Raw genomic sequence first — 26,977 nt, 5'->3', positions numbered from 1 at the left:
TGGGTGCCTGGAACTCGCTACCAGAGGAGGTGGTGGAAGCAGGGACGATAGTGACATTTAAGGGGCATTTGGCATATACATGAATAGAATGGGAATAGAGGGATACGGACCCAGGAAATGTAGAAGATTGTAGTTTAGTCGGGCAGCATGGTCGGCACGGGCTTGGAGGGCCGAAGGGCCTGTTCCTGTGCTGTACATTTCTTTGTTCTTTGTTCTTTGATACACTTTGGGGTTCTCCAAACCCTGGCCCATAACATAGTAAAATGTGTCACATTTCTATTTCAGGGGATAGCCAAACCATTGCTGAGAGGACAGGTCCTGCATTCACACTTGGGATTCCTGGGCACATGGCGCGCTAGTAGACTGCGGTGGCACAGTGTTGGTGCATTTTGCGAGGCACAAAACCAAATAGGAAGCCTAGCGGTATCCAAAAAAGATGGAATTACGGCTTTGAGTTTTAATGTCTGTCATGCTAGTGTTAAATAAAGAACACATTTATTAACCAATAGCTTCACCTCTATACCACATAGATGTAAGTGGAAAAGAGATTTTCACTTTAACTGCAGACACTTGTGCACCGATTTACCTTTTAGAAATTTCTAAATGACCAACTGGACACTCTACTCCAGCTGGTTGGCAGCCTTAGAAGATGAACATTTCCATTTCATCAGTTTCAAGCTGAATTGAAGCATGGATTCACAATCAGTTATTCAGTTTCCTTAGATTGACCGATTAGGTATGTAAAAGTGGTTCGACATTGTTCTTTCAATAAGCTGCGCATGAATGGCTGGTTATGGCTTTGTGCCAGTTATTGAGAATTCTGGTCACGCTGTCAGGAAGAGGTGCCAATCAGTGAGTAGGTGATACCTCAAAGGAAAGGAGAGGAAATTGTAGTGTGAGTCACCATGGGACTCTTCTGGGCATACCCAAACAGCCATTCAAATGTAGGACTGGCAGAAGACCAATGGCAGATTGCCTGCTGCAGCTGTGAGACTCTGCAAAGTATGAGACAGAGAAAGTGGGGGTGTATTTCAAAAGGGTGGCTGAGCGTGTAAGTGTTTAAATGCGTTGAGGACCGAGTCCGACAGCGTGAACAATTTTGAAGGTTTGAAAATCAGACAGAATTTAACAGTTGTCACTGGTGAGGAGAAAATAATAAGATCTAATGCCACTGTTAAAATATCAGGAAATAATGTTTTTTAATTGATTTCAATTTCTGACCGTTTCTTGCTACTTTTGGCCAATTGTAAGAAAGTAATGTCAAAATCTACCATGGTTTTGGATGATAATTTCTACTTTTTCTAAGGCTGCTTCACATCTCTTTGGAACAAGCATAGGTTCTCAAGTAATATGGTTGGTACACTTAGATTGTATCTATTTTGAAGTATGTCGTAGATAGCGCCAGTACAGCTTCAGAGGGAAGGGAACACCCTTTCATGCAACTTGGGGTTTACATTAAATGCAATGCGCAGTGCTAAAAGGGCCTGTTGTCCTCCTGACATCTTTACCCAGCAGTTATTTATAATGCTTACAATTACTGCCCAAACTGGATGTATCTAAAAGTCAACTGCTGAAATTGCTAGCTACAGTATAATGACAGTCATCTATTTTTCTATTTTAAAATAAGTTTTAAAATATTTTGCAGCAACTACTTATCTTTTATAACGTAATTAATTTCAGTCATACTATTTTCTTATAATTATTCACAAACTCATAACAATAAAATATCAATAAAATGGGCAGCACGATAGCACAACTGACTAGCACTGTGGCTTCACAGCGCCAGGGTCCCAGGTTCGATTCCCCGCTGGGTCACTGTCTATGCGGAGTCTGTACGTTCTCCCCGTGTCTACGTGGGTTTCCTCCGGGTGCTCCGGTTTGCTCCCACAGTCCAAAGACATGCAGGTTAGGTGGATTGGCCATGCTAAATTGCCCTTAGTGTCCAAAAGGTTAGGAGGGGTTATTGGGTTACGGGGATAAGGTGGAAGGCTTAAGTCGGTCGGTGCAGACTCGATGGGCCGAATGGCCTCCTTCTGCACTGTATGTTCTACGTTCTATCTTGCAGTAGTTACAATTTGTTTTAAACTAATACATCACTGTAGACTGCTAATGTTTCTATCAACCTTAATCAACAGCACCCGTAGAAAATTAGCACGGGATTTAGATACAGTTACAATGACCTTGTACAGAATTACCCTTTTTTAAGCCACCTCTTTGTAACTTACGAAGTAACAACATGACACAAACCTCTACTTCAGTGTGTTAGGGTTTAATGTAAGCTTCCAAAATGTATACACGGATTTTTTTTTCATTTGTTACTTAAAATGTAAGTTTCATTACATGTAATGAAAAAATAATTTAGGAAGAGAATCAGTTTTCAAAACTATATGCTGCAGTTCAAAGTTATCAAAAATATTTTATTTGACGAAGGGACACATTAGCTGAGTTTAGCAGCTTTCAAAACTTGTCCCTTCGCGTAATAAAATATTTTTGATAACTTTGAACTGCAGCATATATTTTTGAAAATTGATTCTCTTCTTAAATCAATTTTGCATTGTATGTAATGAAACTTTAAATATATCATCAATCACATCACATAAACACCGCTGACAACGAAACACAGAAAAGTAAAATCTACTTAGATGCAAACCTCTTAGGCATCATAATCCCAGAATAGAACACCTAAAGGTACTTAAGGAAATCTGTGAGGTATTTAATGGTACAAATACTCGTTTGTTCACAGGTACACAAAGCGCAGGCAAACTCTCAGGCGTTTTCACACTAAGCGGGGACCTACAAAACAGCGCAACATGTGTGACATGGGAGCACTCGATAACCTCATTGCCAACACGGTTTACCTGCAAGCCAGGAAAAGCGTGGATGGAGATATCAAGGAAATGCGAAAGAGGAGACAAAGTTTGGCTTTACCAAGTCATCAACAAAGTGAGTCAGTGAGGCAAAATATCGATGTTGTATTCGAGAATGTGTGTGAAAAGCAACCAATTGGCAAGAAGCTGTTTCATCTGTTTACAGAAACAGTCCCAGAATATCAAGTTGCAGTTGATTTTGAAAATGAAGTTATGGACTTTTGTCTGGCTGAAAATGGGGTAAAGGACAACCTGCGGCAGAACATTGTGACCAACTTTCTGAAACCTGATTCCAAAAACTACCTCGCCTTCCTCAGTCAAGAGCTAGCTGATAAATGTAAAGACGCAGCTGAAAATAACTTTGAGGAACGTCTGGCTCTGGCTCGATCAGAAGCTAAAACATTCCTTATGGGACGACCTTTCGAAGACTTTCAAAACAGTCCATTTTTTACTAAGTTCTTGCAGTGGAAAACGTTTGAGCGGCAGCCGATAACTGAAAAGTACTTTTATCAATTCAGAGTTCTGGGCAAAGGGGGATTTGGAGAGGTAAGAGATCTCTAATTTGTACAGCTTAAAGGAAAGACTAATCTGATTTTCATCGGAGGTGGAGAAGCTCAGAAATCTGCATCTGAAAGCAGCGTGCCGGATTGCTGACACATTCCAACCTCCAGACCAGGGGGCTGGTTTAGCTCAGTGGGTTAGACAGCTGCTTTGTGATGCAGAACAAGGCCAGCAGCGCGGGTTCAATTCCCGTACCAGCTGAGAATTCTGAAGTCTTCCCTCTGTGTACCCGAACAGGCGCCGAATGTGGCGACTGGTGGCTTTTCACAGTAACTCAATTATCATTTTCTTTTCAGGAAGGTGAGGGGGGGAAGTCTGGTTCAGTTGAGGAGGGGTAGGTGATGATAGCTACTCAGCCACAAGCGGTGGATAGTCTATTAGAACAATTAAGTATCCTATTACAGCCACACAGTGGAAATCAACTAGAATTATTTTCCAGTCTGTTGAAAGCCCCACTCAGCCACACATCCCCCAGCAAGTGCAAAACGTGACCGGGGGATAGTGGTGGCAGACTACGTTGGAAGTCCAGCGCTCCATCCCGCTAGGAATCCCCACGTTGCCATCGGGCAGTGCCAACGTCGAGGTTGCTCTTCCACAATGCCAAACTGTCAGCGGTGGCCTTGTGGAATTGAATATTTTCAATCTTCTCTTCAGAGGACACCTCCACCATGAAGCACTTTCTCTCCCTCTCTCGACTTCTCCCACCTTAGACAGTGGAGCCGCCCAGGTTTCAGTGCCTGAGGACTTCCTCTCACTGCCCCTGCCTCAGGAGCCGACCCAACATCCGCAATTGGACAGCGAACATGCGCCCTGTCCATTAATTGACCATCTCTAGGTGTCTGACACCAATGCAGGGTCAGGACTCAGAAACTCATCCAATGTCAAGTCCTGACGACAAAAGTAAAATTCTGCCCAAAGCCTTGAAATACGATTTTAAAGTAAATTGATTCAAAATAACTGTTTTTCTAATAATTAAACAAAGCATCATAGCCTTTTGATATGTTAATTCAAATAAAAAATGTATAAAAAGCAAATGGCGTGATCTACGGTGGCGTGGCAGGTAGATCCCAGCAGATCCCTCTTCTGGAATCTACGGCTCACCAAGCCTCGCAAGATCTAACAGGATCTTGCGAGATGTCGTGATCTGAATCCCGCCCATTATGGATGGGATCAGTAATTGGAAAATCTGCATATTGGAGTGAGACAGCTAGTCACACCCTAAAATGCAGCTGCCTGATCTACCAAGGCCTTGCCATCTAACCCCTTCACCTCAGAGACCTCAGGCAAACACTGTTCAGTGCTGGTCTCCACAAACGAGGTCTAGATGGAACGGCACTTGGGGGTAGCCTCCCAGGGGATTGGAGGCCCCCAGGTGGTTGCCCTCTGGGCAGAGTGGCACCCTGGCCCTGCTGGTGTCACTTTGGCACTGCCAGTCTGGCACCCTGGCAATGCCACCTGAGTGCAAGCCTAGCACTGCCAAGGTGGCACTGCCAAAAGGCAAGGTCACTGCCAGGGTGCCAGGCTGGTGGTGCCAGGCTGGACTGGTCGAGAGTCCAGGCGCCATTTAAAAATGGCGACCCGATCTCCTTCGCGGAGGGAGTTCTGACGAGCAGAGCTCCTCAGTGCAGGAAATGGGACCAAGTGCGGCCTCGATGGGGCATTCCCTGCTGAGGCCCCAGATTACAACAAAGTCCCATTAGATAGCATGGTGTTTCTCAGCACAGCGAGTGCTGGGAAACACCCGGCTAAACGAGCTTGGCACGGGACTCTGTTGCAATTTGGTTAGAACGCACCCAATATTTTTTTTTTTGTTGGTATAAATATTGTTTAATCTTTTGGTGCGTGCACAAGAATTGTCTAAGGTGCAAAAAATGGATTCAAGCATATTATTGTTGGATTTATATGTGTCAAACTTTGCATTGTTCAGGTGTGTGCTATACAAGTCAAAACAAGTGGAAAAATGTATGCCTGTAAACAGTTGGACAAGAAACGACTGAAAAAGAAACATGGAGAGGAAATGGCCCTTCTTGAAAAGGAAATTTTGGAAAAGGCGAACAGCCGATTTATTGTCAATCTGGCCTATGCTTATGAAAACAAGAACGACCTGTGCTTGGTCATGACCTTGATGAATGGAGGAGATCTGAAATTTCATATTTACCACATTGGAGAAAGGGGACTAGAAATAAACCGTACAATATTTTACACAGCTCAGATTGCCTGTGGAATCCTGCACCTTCACTCCATGAATATTGTGTACCGTGATATGAAACCGGAGAACGTCCTCCTGGATGACAACGGCAACTGCCGGCTCTCAGATTTGGGACTTGCAGTCAGAGTGAAAGGCAGCAAAACCATTAGCCAGAAAGTAAGTACAGACAAGCACAGTAGACAACACACAGGGCCATAGACAACACACAGGGCCATAGACAACACACAGGGCCATAGACAACACACAGGGCCATAGAAAATAGTTGTGATCCAGAAATCTGTAATTCTGCTGTAAAATTTATCCAGATTTGGTAGCAAGAATAGTTATAAGTTGGATTGTAACTTCTACTGATTGCACAGTGGTTAGCACTGTTGCTTCACAGCGCCAGGGTCCCAGGTTCGATTCCCGGCCTGGGTCACTGTCTGTGCGGAGTCTGCGCGTTCTCCCCGTGTCTGAGTTTCCTCCGGGTGCTCCGGTTTCCTCCCACAAGCCCCGAATTCTCTGAATTCTCCCTCAGTATACCCGAACAGGCACCGGATTGTGGCGACTAGGGGATTTTCACAGTAACTTCATTACAGTGTTAATGTAAGCCTACTTGTGACGATAAAGATTATTTTTTTAAAATTAAAAATCAGGAAGTTATAGAGTCATAAAGCACAGAAACAGGCCCTTCGCCCCACAATGGCTGTGCTAACCATTAAATACCAATCTATACTCATCCCATTTGCCAGAACTTAGTTCATCGCCTGCTATGCTGTGGTGATGTAAGTGCTCGTCCAGATGCCTCTTAAATGTTGCGAGGGTACCTGCCTCCACCACCCCTTTACTCAGCACGCTCCATATTTCATCCACCCTCGGGTAAAAGAATGTTTCCTCAGGTCCCCTCTAAGCCTCTTACTCCTCACCTCAAACCTATGCCCTCTGGCCCTAGACGCCTCTGTCGTGGGGAAGAAATTCTTATGATCTACCCTATCTATGCCTCTCATAATTTTGTATACCTCTCTCAGATTTCCCCCTCAGCCTCCTTTGTTCCAGGGAAAACAAACCCAGTCTGTCCAGTCTCTCCTCACAGCTGAAACTTTCCATCCCAGGCAACATCCTGGTGAATCTCCTCTGCCCCTCCTCCAGTGCAATCATGTCCTTCCGATGGGATGGTGACCAGAACTGCGCACAATATTCCATCTGCGGCCAAACCAATGTTTTATAAAGTTGTACCAAGACCTCCCTGCTCCTCTATTCTATGCCCTGGCTAATGAAGGCAAGCATTTGGTATGCCTTCTTTTCCACCCTATGTACCTGTGCTGCCACCTTCAGGGGTCCATGGACCTGTACACCAAGGTCCCTTTGTTCCTCAATACTCCCTTTCATTGTGTATATCTTACTCTTATTAGACCTCCCAAAATGTATCACCTCACATTTATCAAGATTAAATTCCATCTGCTATTGATCTGCCCAATTTACAGCTGATCAATATTAGTCTGTAGCCTAAGACTATCCTCCTCACTATCAACAACACCACAAATTTTTGTGTCATCTGCATACTTACTAATTATGGGCGTCATTCTCCGACCCCCCGCCGGGTCGGAGAATGGCCGTTGGCCGCCGTGAATCCCGCCCCCGCCGAAGTCTCCGAAGGGAGAAAAGTCGGCGGGGCGTTAATGGCGCCGCTGCCGCGGAGAATGTCACAGGTCTGCGCAAGGCAGCCGATTTTCGGCCTGCCGATATTCTCCCTTCCGGATGGGCCGAAGTCCCGTCGACGTGATGACCGTTCACGTCGACGTGAATCAAACCTCCTTTTCATCGGCGTGACCCGGTGCTCCAGGCTCACGCCGACCAGCGAGGAGGTGAGTGACGGCCTGGGGGGTTGGCTCTGGGCAGGAAATGGCGTGGCCGCAGACTGATTGCCTGCGGAGAGGTGTGTCTCGGCTTGTGTGTGTGTGCGGCGGGGGGGTGGGGGGGGGGGGGTGGTTAGAGTAGGCTGGGCTCCGGGGGAGTGCCGGGAGGGGGTCCGTGCCGGGGTGGAGGTTGGGGGTTGTGGAGGGGGTCCGTGCTGGGGTGGAGGTTGGGGGGGGGGTCCGTGCTGGGGTGGATGTTGGGGGTTGGGGAGGGGGTCCGTGCCGGGGTGGAGGTTGGGGAGGGGGTCCGTGCCGGGGTGGAGGTTGGGGAGGGGGTCCGTGCCGGGGTGGAGGTTGGGGGGGGGTCCGTGCTGGGGTGGAGGTTGGGGGTTGGGGAGGGGGTCCGTGCCGGGGTGGAGGTTGGGGGTTGGGGAGGGGGTCCGTGCCGGGGTGGAGGTTGGGGGGGGGGTCCGTGCTGGGGTGGAGGTTGGGGGTTGGGGAGGGGGTCCGTGCCGGGGTGGAGGTTGGGGGTTGGGGAGGGGGTCCGTGCCGGGGTGGAGGTTGGGGGGGGGGACCGTGCTGGGGTGGAGGTTGGGGGTTGTGGAGGGGGTCCGTGCCGGGGTGGAGGTTGGGGGGGGGTCCGTGCTGGGGAGGATGTTGGGGGTTGGGGAGGGGGTCCGTGCCGGGGTGGAGGTTGGGGAGGGGGTCCGTGCCGGGGTGGAGGTTGGGGAGGGGGTCCGTGCCGGGGTGGAGGTTGGGGGGGGGTCCGTGCTGGGGTGGAGGTTGGGGGTTGGGGAGGGGGTCCGTGCCGGGGTGGAGGTTGGGGGTTGGGGAGGGGGTCCGTGCCGGGGTGGAGGTTGGGGGGGGGGTCCGTGCTGGGGTGGAGGTTGGAGGTTGGGGAGGGGGTCCGTGCCGGGGTGGAGGTTGGGGGTTGGGGAGGGGGTCCGTGCCGGGGTGGAGGTTGGGGGGGGGACCGTGCTGGGGTGGAGGTTGGGGGTTGGGGAGGGGGTCCGTGCCGGGGTGGAGGTTGGGGAGGGGGTCCGTGCCGGGGTGGAGGTTGGGGGGGGGTCCGTGCTGGGGTGGAGGTTGGGGGTTGGGGAGGGGGTCCGTGCCGGGGTGGAGGTTGGGGAGGGGGTCCGTGCCGGGGTGGAGGTTGGGGAGGGGGTCCGTGCCGGGGTGGAGGTTGGGGAGGGGGTCCGTGCCGGGGTGGAGGTTGGGGGGGGGTCCGTGCTGGGGTGGAGGTTGGGGGTTGGGGAGGGGGTCCGTGCCGGGGTGGAGGTTGGGGGGGGGTCCGTGCCGGGGTGGAGGTTGGGGGGGGGGTCCGTGCTGGGGTGGAGGTTGGGGGTTGGGGAGGGGGTCCGTGCCGGGGTGGAGGTTGGGGGGAGGGGGGTCCGTGCCGGGGTGGGTGATGGGAGGGCAAATGAGTTGGTCCACCTGGCCAGGTGCCAGCCTCCAACAGTTGGACCCATGCGGTCCATGCCACCTGGCTGGGGGGAGGAGGGGATATGGGCAATGATGACATGTCGTCGTTCCCCTCCCCCCCACCAGGTCGTCATGTTTTCAGATCATCCAGCGATGTTGGCCGCCGTGGTGGCAGCCGCTCATGTCTATGTTGCCCTGGATGAGGAGGAGGAGGAGGAGGAGGAGGAGGAGGAGCGTGCCAGAGAGGCGGCGCAGGCTGCCGCAGAGGGGCAGGCGGCAGCCGCCCAGGCTGGAGGGACACCTGACCGACAGGACGAGGAGGGGGAGGAGGACGTCGCGGCCCCACGGCAATGGAGGCACCCGAGGGCGCCCCGTGTGTACCGGCCCCGGCAGTCATACCAGGACCTCACGGACCGGGAATGCAGGAGGAGACTCCGGATGAGCCGGGAAACCGTGGCACACATCTGCCACCTGCTGGCACACCTGTCACCGCGTGGCACTGGCGGGGGACACCCTCTCCCCGTGTCCGTCAAGGTTACGGTGGCCCTGAACTTTTATGCAACGGGGTCATTCCAGGCACCGAGTGGGGACCTGTCCGGCATATCGCAGACATCGGTGCATCGGTGCATCCGGGCAGTGACAGATGCCCTTTATGCCATGGCGCACCGCTACATCCGCTTCCCCGTGGACCGGGCCAGCCAAGATGCCCGGGCCGTGGGCTTCTCTGCCATTGCCGGGTTCCCCATGGTCCAGGGCGCGATCGATGGGATGCACGTCGCCGTGCGGCCACCTGCAGATAACAGGGCCGTGTTCACTAATAGGAAGGGGACCTATTCGATGAACGTACAGGTGGTCTGCGACCACCGCATGATGATCCTGCACGTCTGCGCCCGTCACCCAGGCAGTGTACACGACTCATTCGTGTTGTCGCGGTCATCCATCCCCGGCATGTACGAGGGACGCCATCCCCGGCTGAGGGGCTGGTTGCTGGGCGACAGGGGCTACCCATTGCGATCGTGGCTGATGACGCCTATACGGAGGCCACGCAATGAGGCGGAGAACCGCTACAATGATGCCCATGTAGCGACAAGGGGAGTGATCGAGAGGTGCTTTGGCGTGCTGAAGATGCGTTTCAGGTGCCTGGACCTCTCTGGGGGCGCCCTCCAGTATCGGTCAGATAGGGTCGGCCGCATCATTGTGGTGTGCTGCGTCCTGCACAACATAGCCCAGCAGAGGGGCGATGTGCCGCAGGCAGAGGAGGGCGGAGTGGAGGAGCAGCAGGAAGAGGCCCAGTCCTCCCCAGATGAGGGGGATGGGGGCAATGGTCAGGGCAGACGGGGTAGACACAGACGGGTGGCTGTCCACCGTTACCGGCTGGCCCAGCGGGCACGGGACAGACTGATAGACGCCCGCTTCACTGACTAGATGGGCGTGGGAATCGGGTAGTATGGCCACAGACCGCACACCATGACAACAGCCGACCACCCACACCCCCCACCCATCCACCCACCCAGCACCCTCACCCCCCTCCCCAACCCCACACACCCCACCCGCATGCACACCACCCCCCCACTCACAATTGCCGATCCACCGGCGGCACAACGGGCCGGGCTCACCCAGTTGCGGGTGGACGCGTGTCTATCGCAGGCCATGGAGAATGATGACAACCCGCCTCCGATGAGCTCCTGGCTCTACATCGTTGGACTATGTCTGACCCATGGCCACAGTACCACCATCCACCCGGACCATCCCTGCATGCGGCTGTGACACTGCAGCGCACGGTCCCGTCCTCTGCCCGGGGGATGTTGATGGCGGCCCAGGGGGAAGGGGGCAGACTCACCTGGGGCTGAGGTAAGACCACCCCTCACACACACACTTGCGCTCAACGTACATGACACCCCCGCACACTTTGGACAGAGCACAAAGGCAGCTTCGGTAGGTGTAACATTGACTTTAATAACCAAAGGAGTTCATGCACGTGCCCTAGCGCCTAAAACTCATCTGTGCCCTGCACCCGTGCCAACTTACTCAGTGTCTAATTGTTTGGCCTTATGGGCCCTTTGACTACGTCTACGTGGTTCCCCAGACGGTACAGCAGAACTGGAGGTGGACTCCTGTGATTCCTGCCCTCTGACACTGGATCCCTTTGGCGGCCGTTTCCTGGGGCGTCCTGGCCTAGATGGGCCAGGCTGCGGCCCGGGCGACTGGGATGGCGAGCTGCCAGCCTGTCCTGCTCGTTGCCCACCCGATGCACCTGGGACGGAAGGGGGGGAGTCCGAGGTGTCGCGGTGTACCAGGACCTCCCCTACAGAGGGAGCCGGGACGGACCACACCACCTCCTCCTCCCTCGGGGTGCCCGATGGCCCCCAGGCCTCTACATGGGTGGGGGATGCGAACGGACTGGCCATCCGACGCGCCCCCGACATCTGGCGCTGCCAGTCCTGGAGGCCCGTGCTGGTATCGACAGGGGTCTGCAGGTTTGCAGCCATGGAGCCCAGGGGGTTGTCGAACCCTGTCTGCGACAGTGCGACGCCAGCTCGCACATGGCCACTGGCGCCGATGCCCTCAGCGATGGCCTGCTGAGACTGGGCCATGGCCTGCAGAGACTGGGCCATGGCCTGCAGAGACTGGGCTATGGCCTGCTGAGACTGGGCCATGGCCTGCTGAGACTGGGCTATGGCGTTGAGCGCCTCTGCCATCTGGCGCTGGCACTGGCTCATGGCCTCCTGTGAGAGGGCAGCCATTTCCTGGGCCACAGACGCCGCCTGCACGGAAGGCCCCAGGCCTCGCAAACCGTTCCCCATGTCTGACACCGTCGCACCCATTGCCTCCACCGCGGACGCCACCCGTGCGGTGTCAGCCTGGGTGGCACGCATGACCGGGACCACTCCCAGCTCCTGGACGCGGGTGGACTCCTCCACCTGCGACCGCAGCCGCCGCAAGCCACCCGTCACCCTATTCGCTCGTCTCCGTGTCGGTGGTTGCATCGGATCTATGTGTGGGTGTGGTAACTGCAGGAACCCGGGATCCATCTGGGCGGCAGATGTTCGCTTGGCCTGGGCTGCCCTCCGACCGCCCGGTCCCTCTGCTGCTCCTACCTCCACCTGCTGTACCGGGACGGCTGTGTTGTGCGCACCAGTGAGTGTACCAGACGCCTCATCACTAAAGTGCCCAACCGTGGTGAGTGTTTCTGCGATGGTGGAGGGTGTTGGTGACAGCAGTGGCGTTGTGTCGTGCTCTTCGTCCCACTCTGAGTCCATGGCACTTTGGGGTGGGGGTTCGTCTCCACCCATCCACTCTGAGTCACTGTCCGGTATTTCGTCTTCCCGGGTAGGGGTGTCCTGGGTAGTGCTGTCCCGGGTAGTGCTGTCCCGGGTAGTGCTGTCCCGGGTAGTGGTGTCCCGGGTAGGGGTGTCCTGGGTAGTGGTGTCCCGGGTAGGGGTGTCCTGGATAGTGGTGTCCTGGGTAGTGGTGTCCTGGCTCGGATGTGACGGGGGCCTGTGGCTGCCCCCCTCATCGCTGGGTGGTCGCTCCCGCACGTGACGGGGGTGTCGTCTCCCTGTTGCTCCAGGTCTCTCCGTCTCCCGTGGTCTCCGAGGGGCATCCTGCGGGCGTCGCATGCTGGAGGGTTCGGGTCTCTCCGTCTCCCGTGGTCTCCGAGGGGCATCCTGCGGGCGTCGCATGCTGGAGGGTGCGGGTCTCTCCGTCTCCCGTGGTCTCCGAGGGGCATCCTGCGGGCGTCGCATGCTGGAGGGTGCGGGTCTCTCCGTCTCCCGTGGTCTCCGAGGGGCATCCTGCGGGCGGTCTGCATCTGCGGGGATGGGTGCCTGGACGTTTGGTCCTGCGATACACAATGAAGCATGCATGGTTAGACATCAGGCAGTGATCAGGTGATACGGGAGAGGGGGATATAGGGGAGGGGGGATATGGAGACGGGCTGTTGGTGGCTCACTTGCTCGTGGGGCCCCGACCTCTGCATCAGCAACCTCCCGGTCCTCAGGTCCGCCAGCCAGTTCCAGGGCCCTCCTCCAGTCCTCACATGCTCCCTATTGTTGTGTGCGCGCTTCTCCTGGGGGGGGGGGGGGTGGCAGGGGTAAAAGGCAACAGTGTTAGGCAGGTATATGAATGCACGCCATCGGTTGCGCGTGCATTGCAGAGGTTAAGGTTAGGGCTGGATTCACTTGGGGATATGGGGGATATGGGGGAGGGGGGATATGGGGGATATGGGGGAGGGGGGATATGGGGGATATGGGGGAGGGGGGAATATGGGGGATATGGTGGAGGGGGGATATGGGGGAGGGGGGATATGGGGGATATGGGGGAGGGGGGGATATGGGAGATATGGGGGAGGGGGGATATGTGGGAGGGGGGATATGGGGGAGGGGGGGATATGGGGAATATGGGGGAGGGGGGATATGGGGGATATGGGGGAGGGGGGATATGGGGTTGGGGGGAATATGGGGGATATGGGGGAGGGGGGATATGGGGAGGGGGGATATGGGGAGGGGGGATATGGGGGAGGGGGGATATGGGGGAGGGGGGAATATGGGGGATATGGGGGAGGGGGGATATGGGGGATATGGGCGAGGGGGGGATATGGGGGAGGGGGGATATGGGGGATATGGGGAGGGGGGATATGGGGGAGGGGGGGATATGGGGGAGGGGGGGATATGGGGGAGGGGGGATATGGGGGATATGGGGGAGGGGGAGATATGGGGGAGGGGGGATATGGGGGAGGGGGGGATTTGGGGGAGAGGGGATATGGGGGATATGGGGGACGCTCACCCTGCCTGCTCTGACGAGGTCGTTCACCTTCTTGTGGCACTGGGTGCCTGTCCGTGGTGTTAGGGCCACAGCGGTGACGGCCTCTGCCACCTCCCTCCACAGACGCCGGCTGTGGCGTGGGGCAACTCTGCGGCCGTGCCCGGGATACAGGGCGTCCCTCCTCTGCTCCACCGCATCCAGGAGCGCCTCCACATCGCGTGACTCGAACCTCGGGGCTGAGCGACGGCCAGCCATCAAGTCGGGTGTTGCGGTCGGCTGTTCCGGTCGGGTGGGGGGGAGCTGCGCGGCCTTATGAGCCGTCACGCCGTGCAGCGCGTATGACGCTGCACGGCGTGAACCACTGCGCAAGCGCGGATCCCGTTACGTCGCTGCTAGCCCATTTCGGGCCGCAGACTATCGGCCCATTTTTATGACGTGACGCAAGTGGGATTTGCGCCGTTTTTTGCGCCGATCGGCGGAGTTTCCGCCGATAACGGAGAATTTTGCCCTATATCTTCCACATTCGCAACCAAGTCATTAATGTATATAACAAGCAGCAAGGGTTCCAACACCGATCCCTGCGATACTCCCACCCCGCTGGTCACAGGCTTCCAATCACAAAAGCGACCCTCACCCATCACCCTTTGCTTCCTATTAAGCCACTTTTGATCACTTCTGCATGATATTCTCAATAAAATAAAATGAAATTTGAAAAGAACAAGCCAATTTTGGATCTGCGCTACACTCATCAATATATTTAGTTAACTTTTCAAAAAACCTAATTAGACAATGCTCCCACCAACAAATCTGGGCTGACAATCTCTGATCAACCCCTGCCTTTCCAAGTGTTGATTAATCCTGTACCTCAGAATTATTTTCAATAATTTCCCTCCCACTGACATCAGACTAACTGGCCTGTAATTACCTGGCTTATCTCTGCTGCCCTTCTTGAAAAAATACCACATTAGTCATCCTCCAGTCATCTGTCACCTGTGGCCAGCGAAGATTTTACTCTTGGAGGAACACGTTGGCCCTGAACTCTCACTATTTAATGACTTTTAACAGACTCCCACTTTCCAAATACAGATTTGCTGCAAGTAGCTACCCCAGTCTACTGTTGCCAGATCCTGTCTAATGATATTAAAATCGGCCTTCCCCCTAATCCAGGCACTTGGGGGGCGCAATCTAATGGAAAGGTTTCTAAGTGTCATTTGTGACAGGTTTTGCTGGGAGTTTCCCGTCTGGTCTGTCGGTGGGTTCCCCACTGCTATCTCACCACACTTATCTTTTTGGGTCCTGTGGAGTTTCCACCAGGCTAGCCCACACTTAGGGCACGATCAAATGGCTATACTGCACCCAAAAAGCAGTGTATCGCGGCACAGATGCCTGGAGACCCTGCTCCCGGGATCTACCTGGCTTGTAACGGTTCATGAGATCTTGCAAGACATTGCGATGTAATTCACACACTTTTTGGCAAATATGTAATATGCAGTTTCCCGAGGCATTGGAATCTATCCCCTTCGCCTCAGAGTCCAAGGGCGAGCGGCGTTCAGTAGGATGTCATGCGCTATTGGGCCGCTGAAGCCTGTCCTTTTCAGACCTCCCACGCCCCTTTTAGACCCCTCACCTTCGGGGCCTGATGGAATGGCACCTGTGGGGGTCTTCCAGGGGACCGCAGGACCCCAGGTGCATGCCCTTTGAGCAGGGTGGAACCCTGGTACTGCCAACATGCCTAGGTGGCACTGCCAACAGGCAGGGGCACTGCCAGGGTACCAGGTTGGCACTGCCAAGCTGTTATTTTGTACGTGGCGATGATTGAGCCGGGGGTGCCCTCTGCGGGTGTTGAGGGGGAGGCCCAGGGACCCCCTCATACTGAGTTGGGTCTTGGGGGGATATCGGGGGTCACGTCAGGGGCTCCAGAGTTCAGGACGCCATTTAAATTGGCGTCCCGATCTCTTGCTACACTGAGGAGGTTTGGTGAGCAGAGCTCCTCAGTGCTGAAAACGGGGCTATGTGCAGCCTCGGCCGCGCGTTCCCACTGAGGCCCCCCTTTCTAACCCGAGTGCCGTTCGATAGCGTTGTGTTCCTCAGTGCTGCGAGCGGAAGGAAACACACGGTTAAACGCGCTCGCTTTGCGACTCAGTTACACCCTTAGAATTGTTTTCATCACTGGGGAGCTGAAGTCGCTGGCTAGACCAGCTACTCAGAGTCGGGCCACCATTTTGAAAGGGTGCCCCGATCTCTAAGTGGGCCTGTGGGCCCCCCACACCCCCACTCATGGGCAATGTCACCCCCCCCCAAAAGTGATGTCACCCTGCTATGGGGTCGCTGAGGGCCTGTCCTTTTCAGACCTCCCACGCCCCTTTTGGACCTCCCACCTTCCAGGAACCCCAACATTCAACCCCCCAACCTTCCAGAGGCCCCTTCATACCCGCCCTGCAGCCCCTCCACCCTTCATACCCTCCTCCACCCTCCTTACATGGGCATGGCTCCCCCAGGCCATGACGCTTGGCAATGCCACCTGGGCACCCTGGCTCTGGTACCCTGGCACCCAGGCAGTGCCCCTGCCAGCTTTACAACTCCATACAAGCACCTTGGCAGTGGCAGGGTGGAAGTGCCAAGGTGCCCGTGTTCCAGTGAGGGCCACGGGGCCACCCTGCAGTGTTCCTGAACACCCCCGGGGCCTCCGGTGGCCCAGGGGACCCCCCCCACCCCTGGGTGCCATTCCACCTGGTCCACGTTTGTGTGGACCAGTACTGAATGGTACCCAGCTGGGGACTCCCTGGGGAGGTCGTTAGATGCCGGGAGCCTGGTAGATCCCGGGTAAGCACGCCTAAATGGGTTTAAAACCAACTTAAATGCGTAAGGCTTGGTCACGGCCATCGTGTGTGGGATTTTGATCGCGACGCCTCTGTGTAGATGTCAGAGGTGTACTAGCTGCTAGGAGGCCCACGGGAGGTTTCTCCCGACATCTACCGGCCATGTTGCCGGGAGAAACCTCGGTTCGAGCGTGACCCGTCCGGTAGATCACGCCCTTGATTTCTTGACTATCCTTATCTCTTTCCATAATGTATTTGAAACTTACAGAATTATGGTCACTATCCCCAAAATACTCGCCCGCTGACACTTCGACCACTTGCCTGGCTTCATGTCCGAGGATTCGGCCCCATCCCGAGCAGGACAATCTGTGTACTGGCACAAAAAGCTCTCCTGGATGCACTTTAAAAATTCCACCCCGTCTAATCCTTTCACACTAAGGCAATTCCAGTTAATATTGGCAAAATTGAAATTTCCTGCTACTATAACCTTATTCCTCTTACACCTCTCTGTGATTTGCCTACATATCTGCTCCTCTATAACCCTCTGACTGTTGAGAAGCCTGCAGTATGATCCCAGCAAAGTGATCACCCCTTTTTTATTTCTAAGCTTCATCCAAATGACCTCATTTGAAGAGCTTTCTGAGACATCCTCCCTCATTACTTCAGTGGTGGTCTCTTTTATCAATCATGTAATGCCCCCTCCTCTCTTACATAACCCCCCTCACCCATGAAACTTCTGTATCCTGGAATGTTGAGTTGCCGAGCAAGCCCTTCTTGTATCAGTGATTGCAACAAGATGTCCAGGTGCTGATCAACGCTCTCCACCTGCCTTACCCGACAGGCTCTTTGCATTAAAATACATGCAATTTAGCCTTCCGATCCTCCCATGTGCCTGATCATGCCCAAGACGCCTCTGCCTGCTGGACTTATCTAGTTTTACTTGTATATTTGATTCACTCCCAACTCTACATCTATTCCTGTGTCCCATCTCCCTGCCAAATTGGTTTAAAACTTCCCCAACAGCATGAGCAAACCTCCCAGCAAGAATATTGGCCCTGTTTCGTTTCAGGTGTAACCCGTCCAGCTTGTCCAGGTCCCGCCTACCCCAGAAACTGTCCCAATGACCCAAAACTCTAAAGCCCTCCTTCCTACACCATCCCTTTAGCCATCTCCCTATTCATATACTCAGTAGCAGGTGACAACGGAAGTAATCCAGAGATTACAACCTTAGAAATCTTGCTCTTTAAACTACTGCCTAACTCTCTAAATTCCTGTTGCAGGACCTCTTCCCTTTTCTACCCATGTGGTTGGTACTGACATGTACCTCGAACAATGGCTGCTCACCCTCACCCTTCAGAATGCCCTGCCTCCCATAAGATTGCAATGCCGTGCAACCAACATCGGAGATGACAGAAAAAATTCACAGATGATTAGGGTCCACCCTACATGTCTCAGTAAGAATTCTTCAGCCTGAGAGACACACTGCGACTTACCTGTTCACACAGATCCCAGATCTCCTCAGGATGGTTCTGCAATGAATTGTTTGTTTAATCATTCACAGGGTGTGAGCGTCTAGGGCAAGGTAATGATTAATTGTCCATATCTAATTACCCTTAATAAGGTGTTGATGAGCTACCTGCTTGAACCATTGCAGTGCATGCGTTCTTCGTACACCCATGGAGCTGTTACAGAGGGACCTACAGGACTGTGACCCGGTGACAGCGAAGGAACGACAATATATTCTTAGTCAGGATGGTGTGTGGATTGGAGGGGAACTTGGAGGTAATGGTGCTTCTATCCACCATTTACCCTTGTCCCTCTAAATGGTATAGGTTACAGGTTTGGAAGGTACTGTCAAAGCAGCATTGGCTGCAGTGCGCCTTTGAGATGATACACACTGTTACCATTGTGTGTCAATAAGGGGAGGGGAATAAAGGTGATGAAGTGAGATCAAGTAAGATTCTCTGTTCTGAATGATCTTGAGTTTCATGAAGTTTTCTTGGAACTGCACCAGTGGAGAGTTTTCCATCACACTGACTACTGTGTCCTGTAGATGGTGGACAGGAGGTGAGTTACTCGCTGCAGAATTCCCAGCCTCTTGTACCCACAGAGGCTGGCCAGCTACATTTCTAGTCATGATAACCCCCTCTCAAGGGTGTTGATAGTGGGGTATTCAGCAATGGCAGTACCATTAAACGTCCAGGGGGGATGATTACATTCTGTTTGTGGAGATGGTCATAGCCCCCCCACTTGTGTGCCGCCAATGTTACTTGCCAGTTATCAGCTGAAGCCCGAATGGTCTCCAGGTCTTGCTGCATGTACAGTAAGAAGTCTTACAACACCAGGTTAAACAGATTTGTTTCGAATCAATAGCTTTCGGAGCGCAGCTCCTTCCTCAGGTGAATAAAGAGGTGGATTCCACAAACGCACCTACTCTTACCCCCCTACCCCACTACCCCCCATGCCCTCTAAATGAGTGGCACTGAGGCCAACACTGCTAGGGTGACGACCACAGTGGAGAGCATTGCACATGACATTGGCAGCGTGAGTGGAGGTGTCCACTCATGTCATTGATGATCATGGCTGAGTGCCTTGACAGCATGTCACAGTCACTGGGGGACGTGACCCAGTACCATGGAGCTTGATGAAATGCTGCAGAGTATGTCCAGTCCCATCTGGGAATTACTGAGGTGCTGAGATATATAGATTCTTGATCAGTAAGGGAATCAAGGGTTACGGGGAAATTGGGCATGAGAAATGTTGGAACAGCCATGATCCTATTGAATGGTGGAGCAGGCTCGAGGGGCCGAATGGCCTACTCCTGGTCTTATTTCTTCTGGTCTTCTGGTTTTATGATTGCTAGTCCAGTAACATTACTGTTATGCTACCATTCTCAGTGTCAAGAAATGGCTTTCTAAGTAGCTGCTGCGCACAAATCCATCAAAAGACTGCTAGCAGCATTAAAACCAAGCACTGCACATTCACCACTGAGCACAAATTCTGGATCACCAATTCAACAGATGCAAATTTCTCAATGTCAATTCACTTCCTCTCCCCACCCCACCCCCCGACCAATAATAAACAAGTATCTTCCAAAATATCAACCAATTTCACAATTTAAATATTCTTTGTAAATGACTAACAAATCACAATGGTACTGAACCCAATTTTAGAATAAGCATCAAGAATTTTATATTGTCATCAACTGCGTACCTCAATTGAGCTTTTTAATAACTAAATCTATATAATTAAAGTTACAGACGTTCAGGCTTCATTCACCATCATTGATCATACTTTAATTTCAATATGGAAAATTACTGAAATTAGCTTAACTATTTTTGGAATACATCATTGACTTCATTTGGTTGAACTCAGAAAATCCTCTTAATTCCATTTACGCTCTATCTTTGTGTAAACGTTAAGTATCCTGGATTTCAACTGCATAACCGTAGGCAAAGAAATTAAAATGTCCCTCATTAATAACTTTAACATTAACAATGAGCAACATTAATTTGTAGCTGATTGGATAAGATCTAACATTGGTTTCAATTAAAAAGATGGGAAGTGTAATAGTTAGGTGGAAATGTGCAACAAGGCTACAGTAGTGGAGGGGTTGTAATGGCATCATAAATCAGAAAGTGAAGTTTGAGTGGTTTATGAATTAATGGAATTGCTGAAATTGCAGCGCAGGTAGTAACTGTGATTAATGGAACCTGAGGTGACCTTCCAGGGAACTGCCTGCACCCATCATCATTTGCTTTGCAGTAAATAGCAATATTGGGAGAAAGCTATTGTCTGGGTTTCCTCCGCATTTGGGAATGACAAATGCATGGCTCATTCAACGTTTAAGACTTGATGGAAAGGAGGGGAGAGGATTAAAGATGTTGTGATATTAGACCTGGAGTTACTGCTTGTCTACGTTGCTGAGCTGGCAAATCAAGAAGTTGATGATTGGCCAAGCCATTGCAACGGCAACAGAACCAAGAGGACACAGAGAGCGTGATTCTATGGAAAGTTTTCTAAGTGTACTAGTGAGCGGGAAAGGCCACGAGCTTCCCAGCAATTGGCCCAGCGAGGCCAGCAAAGTTATTCAACGTTAATTGGTCCACTTAACAAGGCCCCACGGGCTTTTCGTCCCAAATGAAGGCTCGCCAGCCGATTCACCGGCACCGCACTCCCCAGCATCCCACCAACAAGGTCGAGCAGCACTTGCTCAGCCATCCCCAGTCAGCTCGCAACAATAGGGTTGAGAGGGTGGGGAGCACCATCGAGAGAGCGGGGAATTGTATCACACATTAAACACCCATGTGCACAACCATTATGATGCCTCTGTTTTTTTGGAGAAGCTTGTGACAGAGACTACGAGGGAACAGGCAATTCTGGATTTGGTGATGTGCAATGAGGCAGATTTGATTAGGGAACTTAAGGTGAAGAAACCCTTAGGGAGCAGTAACCACAGTATGATAGAATTTACCCTGCAGTTTGAGAGGGAGAAGCTGGAATCAGATGTAATGGTATTACAATTAAATAAGGGTAACTGCAAAGACATGAGGGAGGAGCTGGCCAGAGTTGATTGGAAAAGGAGCCTAGCAGGGAAGACAGTGGAACAGCAATGGCAGGAGTTTTTGGGGGTTATTAGGGAGGCACAACAGAAATTCATCCCAAAGAGGAGGAAACATGTTAAGGGAAGGATAGGGCATCCATGGCTGACGAGGGATGTCAAGGACAGCATAAAAGCTAAAGAAAAAGCATACAAAGTGGCGAGAATTAGTGGGAAGCCAGAGGATTGGGAAGCCTTTAAAAGCGAGCAGAGGACAACTACAAAAGCAATAAGGGGGAGAAGATGAAGTATGAGTGAAAGCTAACTGGTAATATAAAGGAAGATAAGAAGTTTTTTTCAATATATAAAAGGTAAGAGAGAGGCATAAATAGATATTGGACCACTGGAAAATGTGGCTGGAGAAGTAATAATAGGAAACAAAGAAATGGCAGACGAACTGAATAGTTACTTTGCATCAGTCTTCACGGTGGAAGACACCAGTGGATGCCAGAGCTCCAGGAGAACCAGGGGGCAGAGGTGAGTGCAGTAACCATTACTAAGGAGAAGGTTCTGGGAAAACTGAAAGGTCTGAAGGTGGATAAGTCACCGGGACCAGTTGGACTACACCCCAGAGTCCTAAAAGAGATAGCTGAGGAAATTGTGGAGGCATTGGTGCTGATCTTTCAGGAATCACTGGAGGCAGGAAGGGTCTCAGAGGACTGGAAAATGGCTAATGTATCACAACTGTTTAAGAAGGGAGGGAGGCAGAAGACGGGAAATTATAGGCCGGTTAGCCTGACTTCAGTCATTGATAAGATTTTAGAGGGAGAGAGGGGGAAGAGAGGGAGAGCTGGTGGCAGGACAGGCTGTAGAATTGGCACAAACTAGGTAATAACATTTATTTAATGCAACAGCAACAAAGGAAAAATGAGGGGAGTAGGCAAGACACTTGTTTATTCTTCATCTCTTGCTTCTTTCAAGGACACTAAGGGCAATTTAGCATGGCCAATCCACCTAACCTGCAAATATTTGGACTGTGGGAGGAAACCGGAGCACCCGGAGGAAACCTACGCAGACACGGGGAGAACGTGCAGACTCCACACAGACAGCAGCCCAAATCAGGAATCGAACCTGGGTTCCTGGAGCTGTGAAGCAACTGTGCTATCCACTATGCTACTGTGCCACCCACGACAAGGGGTGCCCCCAGAAAGGGTACACACGATACAGGGGTTGACATGGTGGTGCCGTGCGCGGTTGCCCCCAGTTGCCCCCCAAAACAAATGAATGATGTGAAATGTGAATGCACAGAAATAAATGGCAATCTTCCCATTGGCTCAGTGGTATTTTGTTATTTTACTTCTGGGCCGGGATTCTTCCTTCTGGGGACTCAGTCCCCACGCCGGCGGGAAAACCAGTGCCAACCAATACGGCAGCCGGCGTCGGGGCGGCAGGGCGGGATTTGCGCCACCCCCCCGGGGATTCCCCGACCCGGCGGGAGATCGGAGAATCCTGCCGCTGATCTCTAATCTTTGCTGGTGAGAGAAACCCTGCAAATTTTTGTCCCTTGCCTAGTAAAGGAGATAAAAATTCCTTTACCCTGGGCGGGATTCTCCGCAAACTGGCGCGATGTCCGCTACCCGGCGCCAAAAATGACGCAGATCACACCGGCATCGGGCCGCCCCAAAGGTGCGGAAGTCTCCGCACCATTAGGGGCCAAGCCCTCACCTTGAGGGGCTAGGCCCGCGCCGGAGTGGTTACCTCTCCGCCGGTTGGCGGGAAAGGCCTTTGGCGCCACGCCAGCCAGCGCCAAAAGGACTTCGCCGGGCGACGCGTGCGTGGGAGCGTCAGCGGCTGCTGACGTCATCCCCGCACATGCACAGGGGGGGGGTCTCTTCCGCCTTCCCATAGTGAAGACTGTAGCACTCAATGACTTACGAGAGAGACGAGAAGTGGTGAAGTCGATTCAGGCTTTATTAAGCGAGACTTGTCCCCAGCAGCTCAGCAACAGAATGAAGCTGCGGGGAGAAGCTCGGGTTCTTATACTCCACCTTCAGGGCGGAGCCAGGAGTCGGCAGCCAACCAGGACCCGGGATCTGTCAGCCAATAGCATCACGGCTTCACAGTCCCACATGACGCCTAATACATACCACCACATTCACCCCTTGTTAAAAAGGAAACCGGCGGGGTGGTGGTTCGCATGGTGGTGGGGGTTTACAAGGCTGGCCCTAGAAGGAAAATTTCGGACACGTTACCACAGTTTTAGCCCTACACTGGGCTATGTACAAGTTTGTGAAAACTATTTACAATATTAGCAAAAAAGTTTTTTTTGTTACAACAACATTCTTGGTGTCACGCGGATTCCACGAGTCGAGCGGGCGGTCTGGTCTTCCTCGTCGATCGCCTCAGCCCCGGTGGTGGTGCAGGTGCTTGTTCAGGTGTTGTCGTCTCCGGGAGCGTTTCGGTGTTTGTTCCTGTTTTACTCCTGGGCGGGCACGGGAGGAGGACCGATCCCCCCGGGAAGGGGGCTGTCGCGGGGTGCGCCGGTGGCAGGGAGGGGATGATCAGTGTCAGGGGGGTGTGTGTGTTGCCGGCGGGTTCCAGGTCCCGCAGGGAGACCGTGTCCTGTCGGCCGTCGGGGTACACCGCGTAGGCGTACTGCGGGTTTGCGTGGAGAAGGTGAACCCTCTCGACCAACGGGTCCGATTTGTGCGCCCGCACATGTTTCCGGAGCAAGATGGGTCCTGGGGCCGCCAGCCAGGTCAGCAGCGACGTTCCGGAGGAGGACTTCCTGGGGGAAGACAAGGAGGCGCTCATGGGGCGTTTGGTTAGTGGTGGTACACAGCAGCGACCGGATGGAGTGGAGAGCGTCCGGGCGGACCTCCTGCCACCGGGAAACTGGGAGATCCCTGGACCGTAGGGCCAGTAGGACGGTCTTCCTGACCGTGCTGTTCTCCCTCTCTACTTGCCCATTCCCCCGGGGGTTGTAGCTGGTCGTCCTGCTCGAGGCTATGCCCTTGCTGAGCAGGAACTGGTGCAGCTCGTCACTCATGAAGGAGGACCCCCTGTTGCTATGGATATACGCGGGGCAACCGAACAGTGCGAATATTGTGCCAAGGGCTTTAATTACTGTGGCCGCTGTCATGTCGGGGCAGGGGATGGCGAAGGGGAAACGAGAGTACTCGTCCACCACGTTCAGGAAGTATGCGTTGCGGTCAGTGGAGGGGAGGGGCCCTTTGAAATCCAAACTGAGGCGTTCAAAGGGGCGGGAAGCCTTGATCAGGTGCGCTCTATCCGGCCTGAAAAAGTGCGGTTTGCACTCTGCGCAGATGTGGCAGTTCCTGGTGACTGTACATACCTCCTCCACAGAGTAGGGGAGGTTGCGGGACTTTACGAAATGGTAGAATCAAGTGACCCCCGGGTGGCAGAGGTCCTCGTGGAGGCCTTGGAGGTGGTCTATTTGTGCGTTGGCACATGTGCCGCGGGATAGGGCATCGGACGGCTCGTTCAGCTTTCCGGGACGGTCCAAGATCTCATAGTTGAAGGTGGAGTGCTCGATCCTCCACCTTAAGATCTTGTCATTTTTAATTTTGCCCCGTTGTGCATTATCGAACATGAAGGCTACCGACCGTTGGTCGTTGAGGAGAGTGAATCTCCTGCCGGCCAGGTAATGCCTCCAATGTCGCACAGCTTCCACTATGGCTTGGGCTTCCTTTTCCACTGAGGAGTGGCGGATTTCTGAGGCGTGGAGGGTCCGGGAGAAAAAGGCCACGGGTCTGCCCGCTTGGTTAAGGGTGGCCGCTAGAGCTACGTTAGAGGCGTCGCTCTCGACTTGGAAGGGGAGGGACTCGTCGATGGCGCGCATCATGGCCTTTGCGATATCCGCTTTGATGCGGCTGAAGGCCTGGCGAGCCTCTGTCGACAGGGGGAAGGTAGTGGACTGTATTAGCGGGCAGGCCTTGTCTGCGTACTGGGGGACCCACTGGGCGTAATATGAAAAGAAGCCCAGGCAGCGTTTCAGGGCTTTGGAGCAGCGGGGGAGGGGAAATTCCATAAGGGGGCGCATGCGTTCGGGGTCGGGCCTATCACTCCATTGTACACTACGTATCCCAGGATGGCCAAACGGTTTGTGCTAATAACGCATTTTTCCTCGTTGTATGTGAGGTTCAGGGCGTTAGCGGTCTGGAGGAACTTTTGGAGGTTGGCGTCGTGGTCCTGCTGATCGTGGCCGCAGATGGTTACGTTGTCAAGATACGGGAACGTGGCCTGCAACCTGTGCTGCTCAACCATTCGGTCCATCTCCCGTTGGAAGACCGAGACCCCGTTTGTGACACCAAATGGGACCCTTAGGAAGTGGTATAGACGCCTGTCTGCCTCGAAGGCGGTGTTTTTGCGGTCACCTGGGCGGATGGGGAGCTGGTGGTAGGCGGACTTGAGGTCCACGGTGGAGAAGACCTTATACTGGGCAATCCGATTGACCATGTCGGATATGCGGGGGAGAGGGTACGCATCTAGCTGCGTGTACCTGTTGATGGTCTGACTATAGTCTACGACCATCCTTTGCTTCTCCCCGGTCTTTACTACTGCCACCTGGGCTCTCCAGGGACTATTGCTGGCCTGGATTATGCCTTCCTTCAGCAACCGCTGGACTTCAGACTGAATAAATATCCGGTCCTGGGCGCTGTACCGTCTGCTCCTAGTGGCGACGGGTTTGCAATCCGGGGTTTGCAAACAAGGACGGGGGTTCAATCTTGAGAGTTGCGAGGCCTCAGATAGTGAGTGGAGGTATTGGGCCGCCGAATTGGAATGTTAGGCTCTGCAGGTTACACTGGAAATCTAATCCCAGTAATGTGGGCGCGCAGAGTTGGGGAAGGACGTAGAGCGTGTAGTTCTTAAACTCCCTCCCTTGCACCGTTAGGTTTGCGATGCAGAACCCTTTGATCGCTATGGAGTTGGATCCTGCAGCTAGGGAAATCTTTTGCGTGCTTGGATGGATGGTCAGAAAACAGTGTCTTACCGTGTCTGGGTGAATAAAACTTTCAGTGCTCCCGGAGTCGATCAGGCATGGCGTCTCGTATCCGTTGACCAGCACCGTTGTTGTCGTCGTCTGGAGCGTCCGGGGCCGCGATTGATCCAGTGTCACCGAAGCCAGTTGTGGTAGTAGTGTCGCGGCATCTTCTTCGGACCCCGTGGAGCCGTCGATGCTGGGGTCCTTTGTTGTCAACCGAGATGGTGGCGTCCATGAATCGCACACAGCCGGGGGTGGACAAAATGGCCGCCCCCATGGATCGCACGTGGTTGGGGGTGGACAAAATGGCCGCCCCCATGAATCGCACGTGGTTGGGGGGTCACAAGATGACGGCGCCCATCCTCCCCTCGTGGTGCCCGGGACCCAAAATGGCGGCACCCGCGGGTCGCACATGGGGCGCTGGGGGGGGTTGGGGAGTGTTTGGGATGTGCTGGGCTCGTTCTTCTCCGGGGATTGCGGCGACCCCCCGCGACCGGCACACTGCCGCATAATGGCCCTTCTTGCCGCAGCTTTTACAAATAGCTGCGCGGGCCGGGCAGCGCTGCCGGGGGTGTTTCGCTTGTCCGCAGAAATAGCAGCGGGCCCCCCCGGGATGGTCTGGCACTTTAACTGCGCAAGCTTGCGAGGGGGGGGGGGAGTTTGTCGCGACGGGGGTCCACGGAGCCCAAGGGGCTGCCGCGCGGTCGGGGCCGTAGGCGCGGGAGTTTTGCGAGGCCACATCTAGGGAAGCTGCAAGGGCCCGTGCCTCTGAGAGTCCTAGCGACTCTCTTTCTAAAAGTCTTTGGCGGATTTGGGGAGAGTTCATACCTGCCACAAATGCATCGCGAATTAGCATGTCGGTGTGTTCGATCGCGTTCACCGGCGGGCAGCTGCAGCCCCGTCCCAAAATTAGCAGTGCGGCGTAGAATTCTTCTAGCGATTCTCCGGGACTTTG

At 53.5% G+C, this 26,977-nt stretch overlaps 1 protein-coding gene across 1 annotated transcript in view; it reads left to right on the top strand.

Annotated features, from left to right (window-relative positions):
* The first annotated feature begins 1,075 nt into the window (after positions 1-1,075).
* Positions 1,076-26,977, top strand: part of LOC140389634 (rhodopsin kinase grk7-a-like) — a 41,258-nt gene continuing 15,356 nt past the window's right edge. The window contains exons 1-3 of the mRNA XM_072473926.1: positions 1,076-1,141; positions 2,744-3,413; positions 5,356-5,793. Of these exons, the coding sequence (XP_072330027.1) occupies positions 2,811-3,413; positions 5,356-5,793 (1,041 nt within the window). The 5' untranslated portion in view covers positions 1,076-1,141; positions 2,744-2,810. The remainder of the gene's footprint in view (positions 1,142-2,743; positions 3,414-5,355; positions 5,794-26,977) is intronic.

The sequence above is a fragment of the Scyliorhinus torazame genome, chromosome 14 (genome assembly GCF_047496885.1).
Source record: "Scyliorhinus torazame isolate Kashiwa2021f chromosome 14, sScyTor2.1, whole genome shotgun sequence".
Lineage (NCBI taxonomy): Eukaryota > Metazoa > Chordata > Chondrichthyes > Carcharhiniformes > Scyliorhinidae > Scyliorhinus > Scyliorhinus torazame.
The sequence above is the reverse complement of the archived record's forward strand: the minus strand, read 5'-3'. Positions and strand labels throughout refer to the sequence as shown.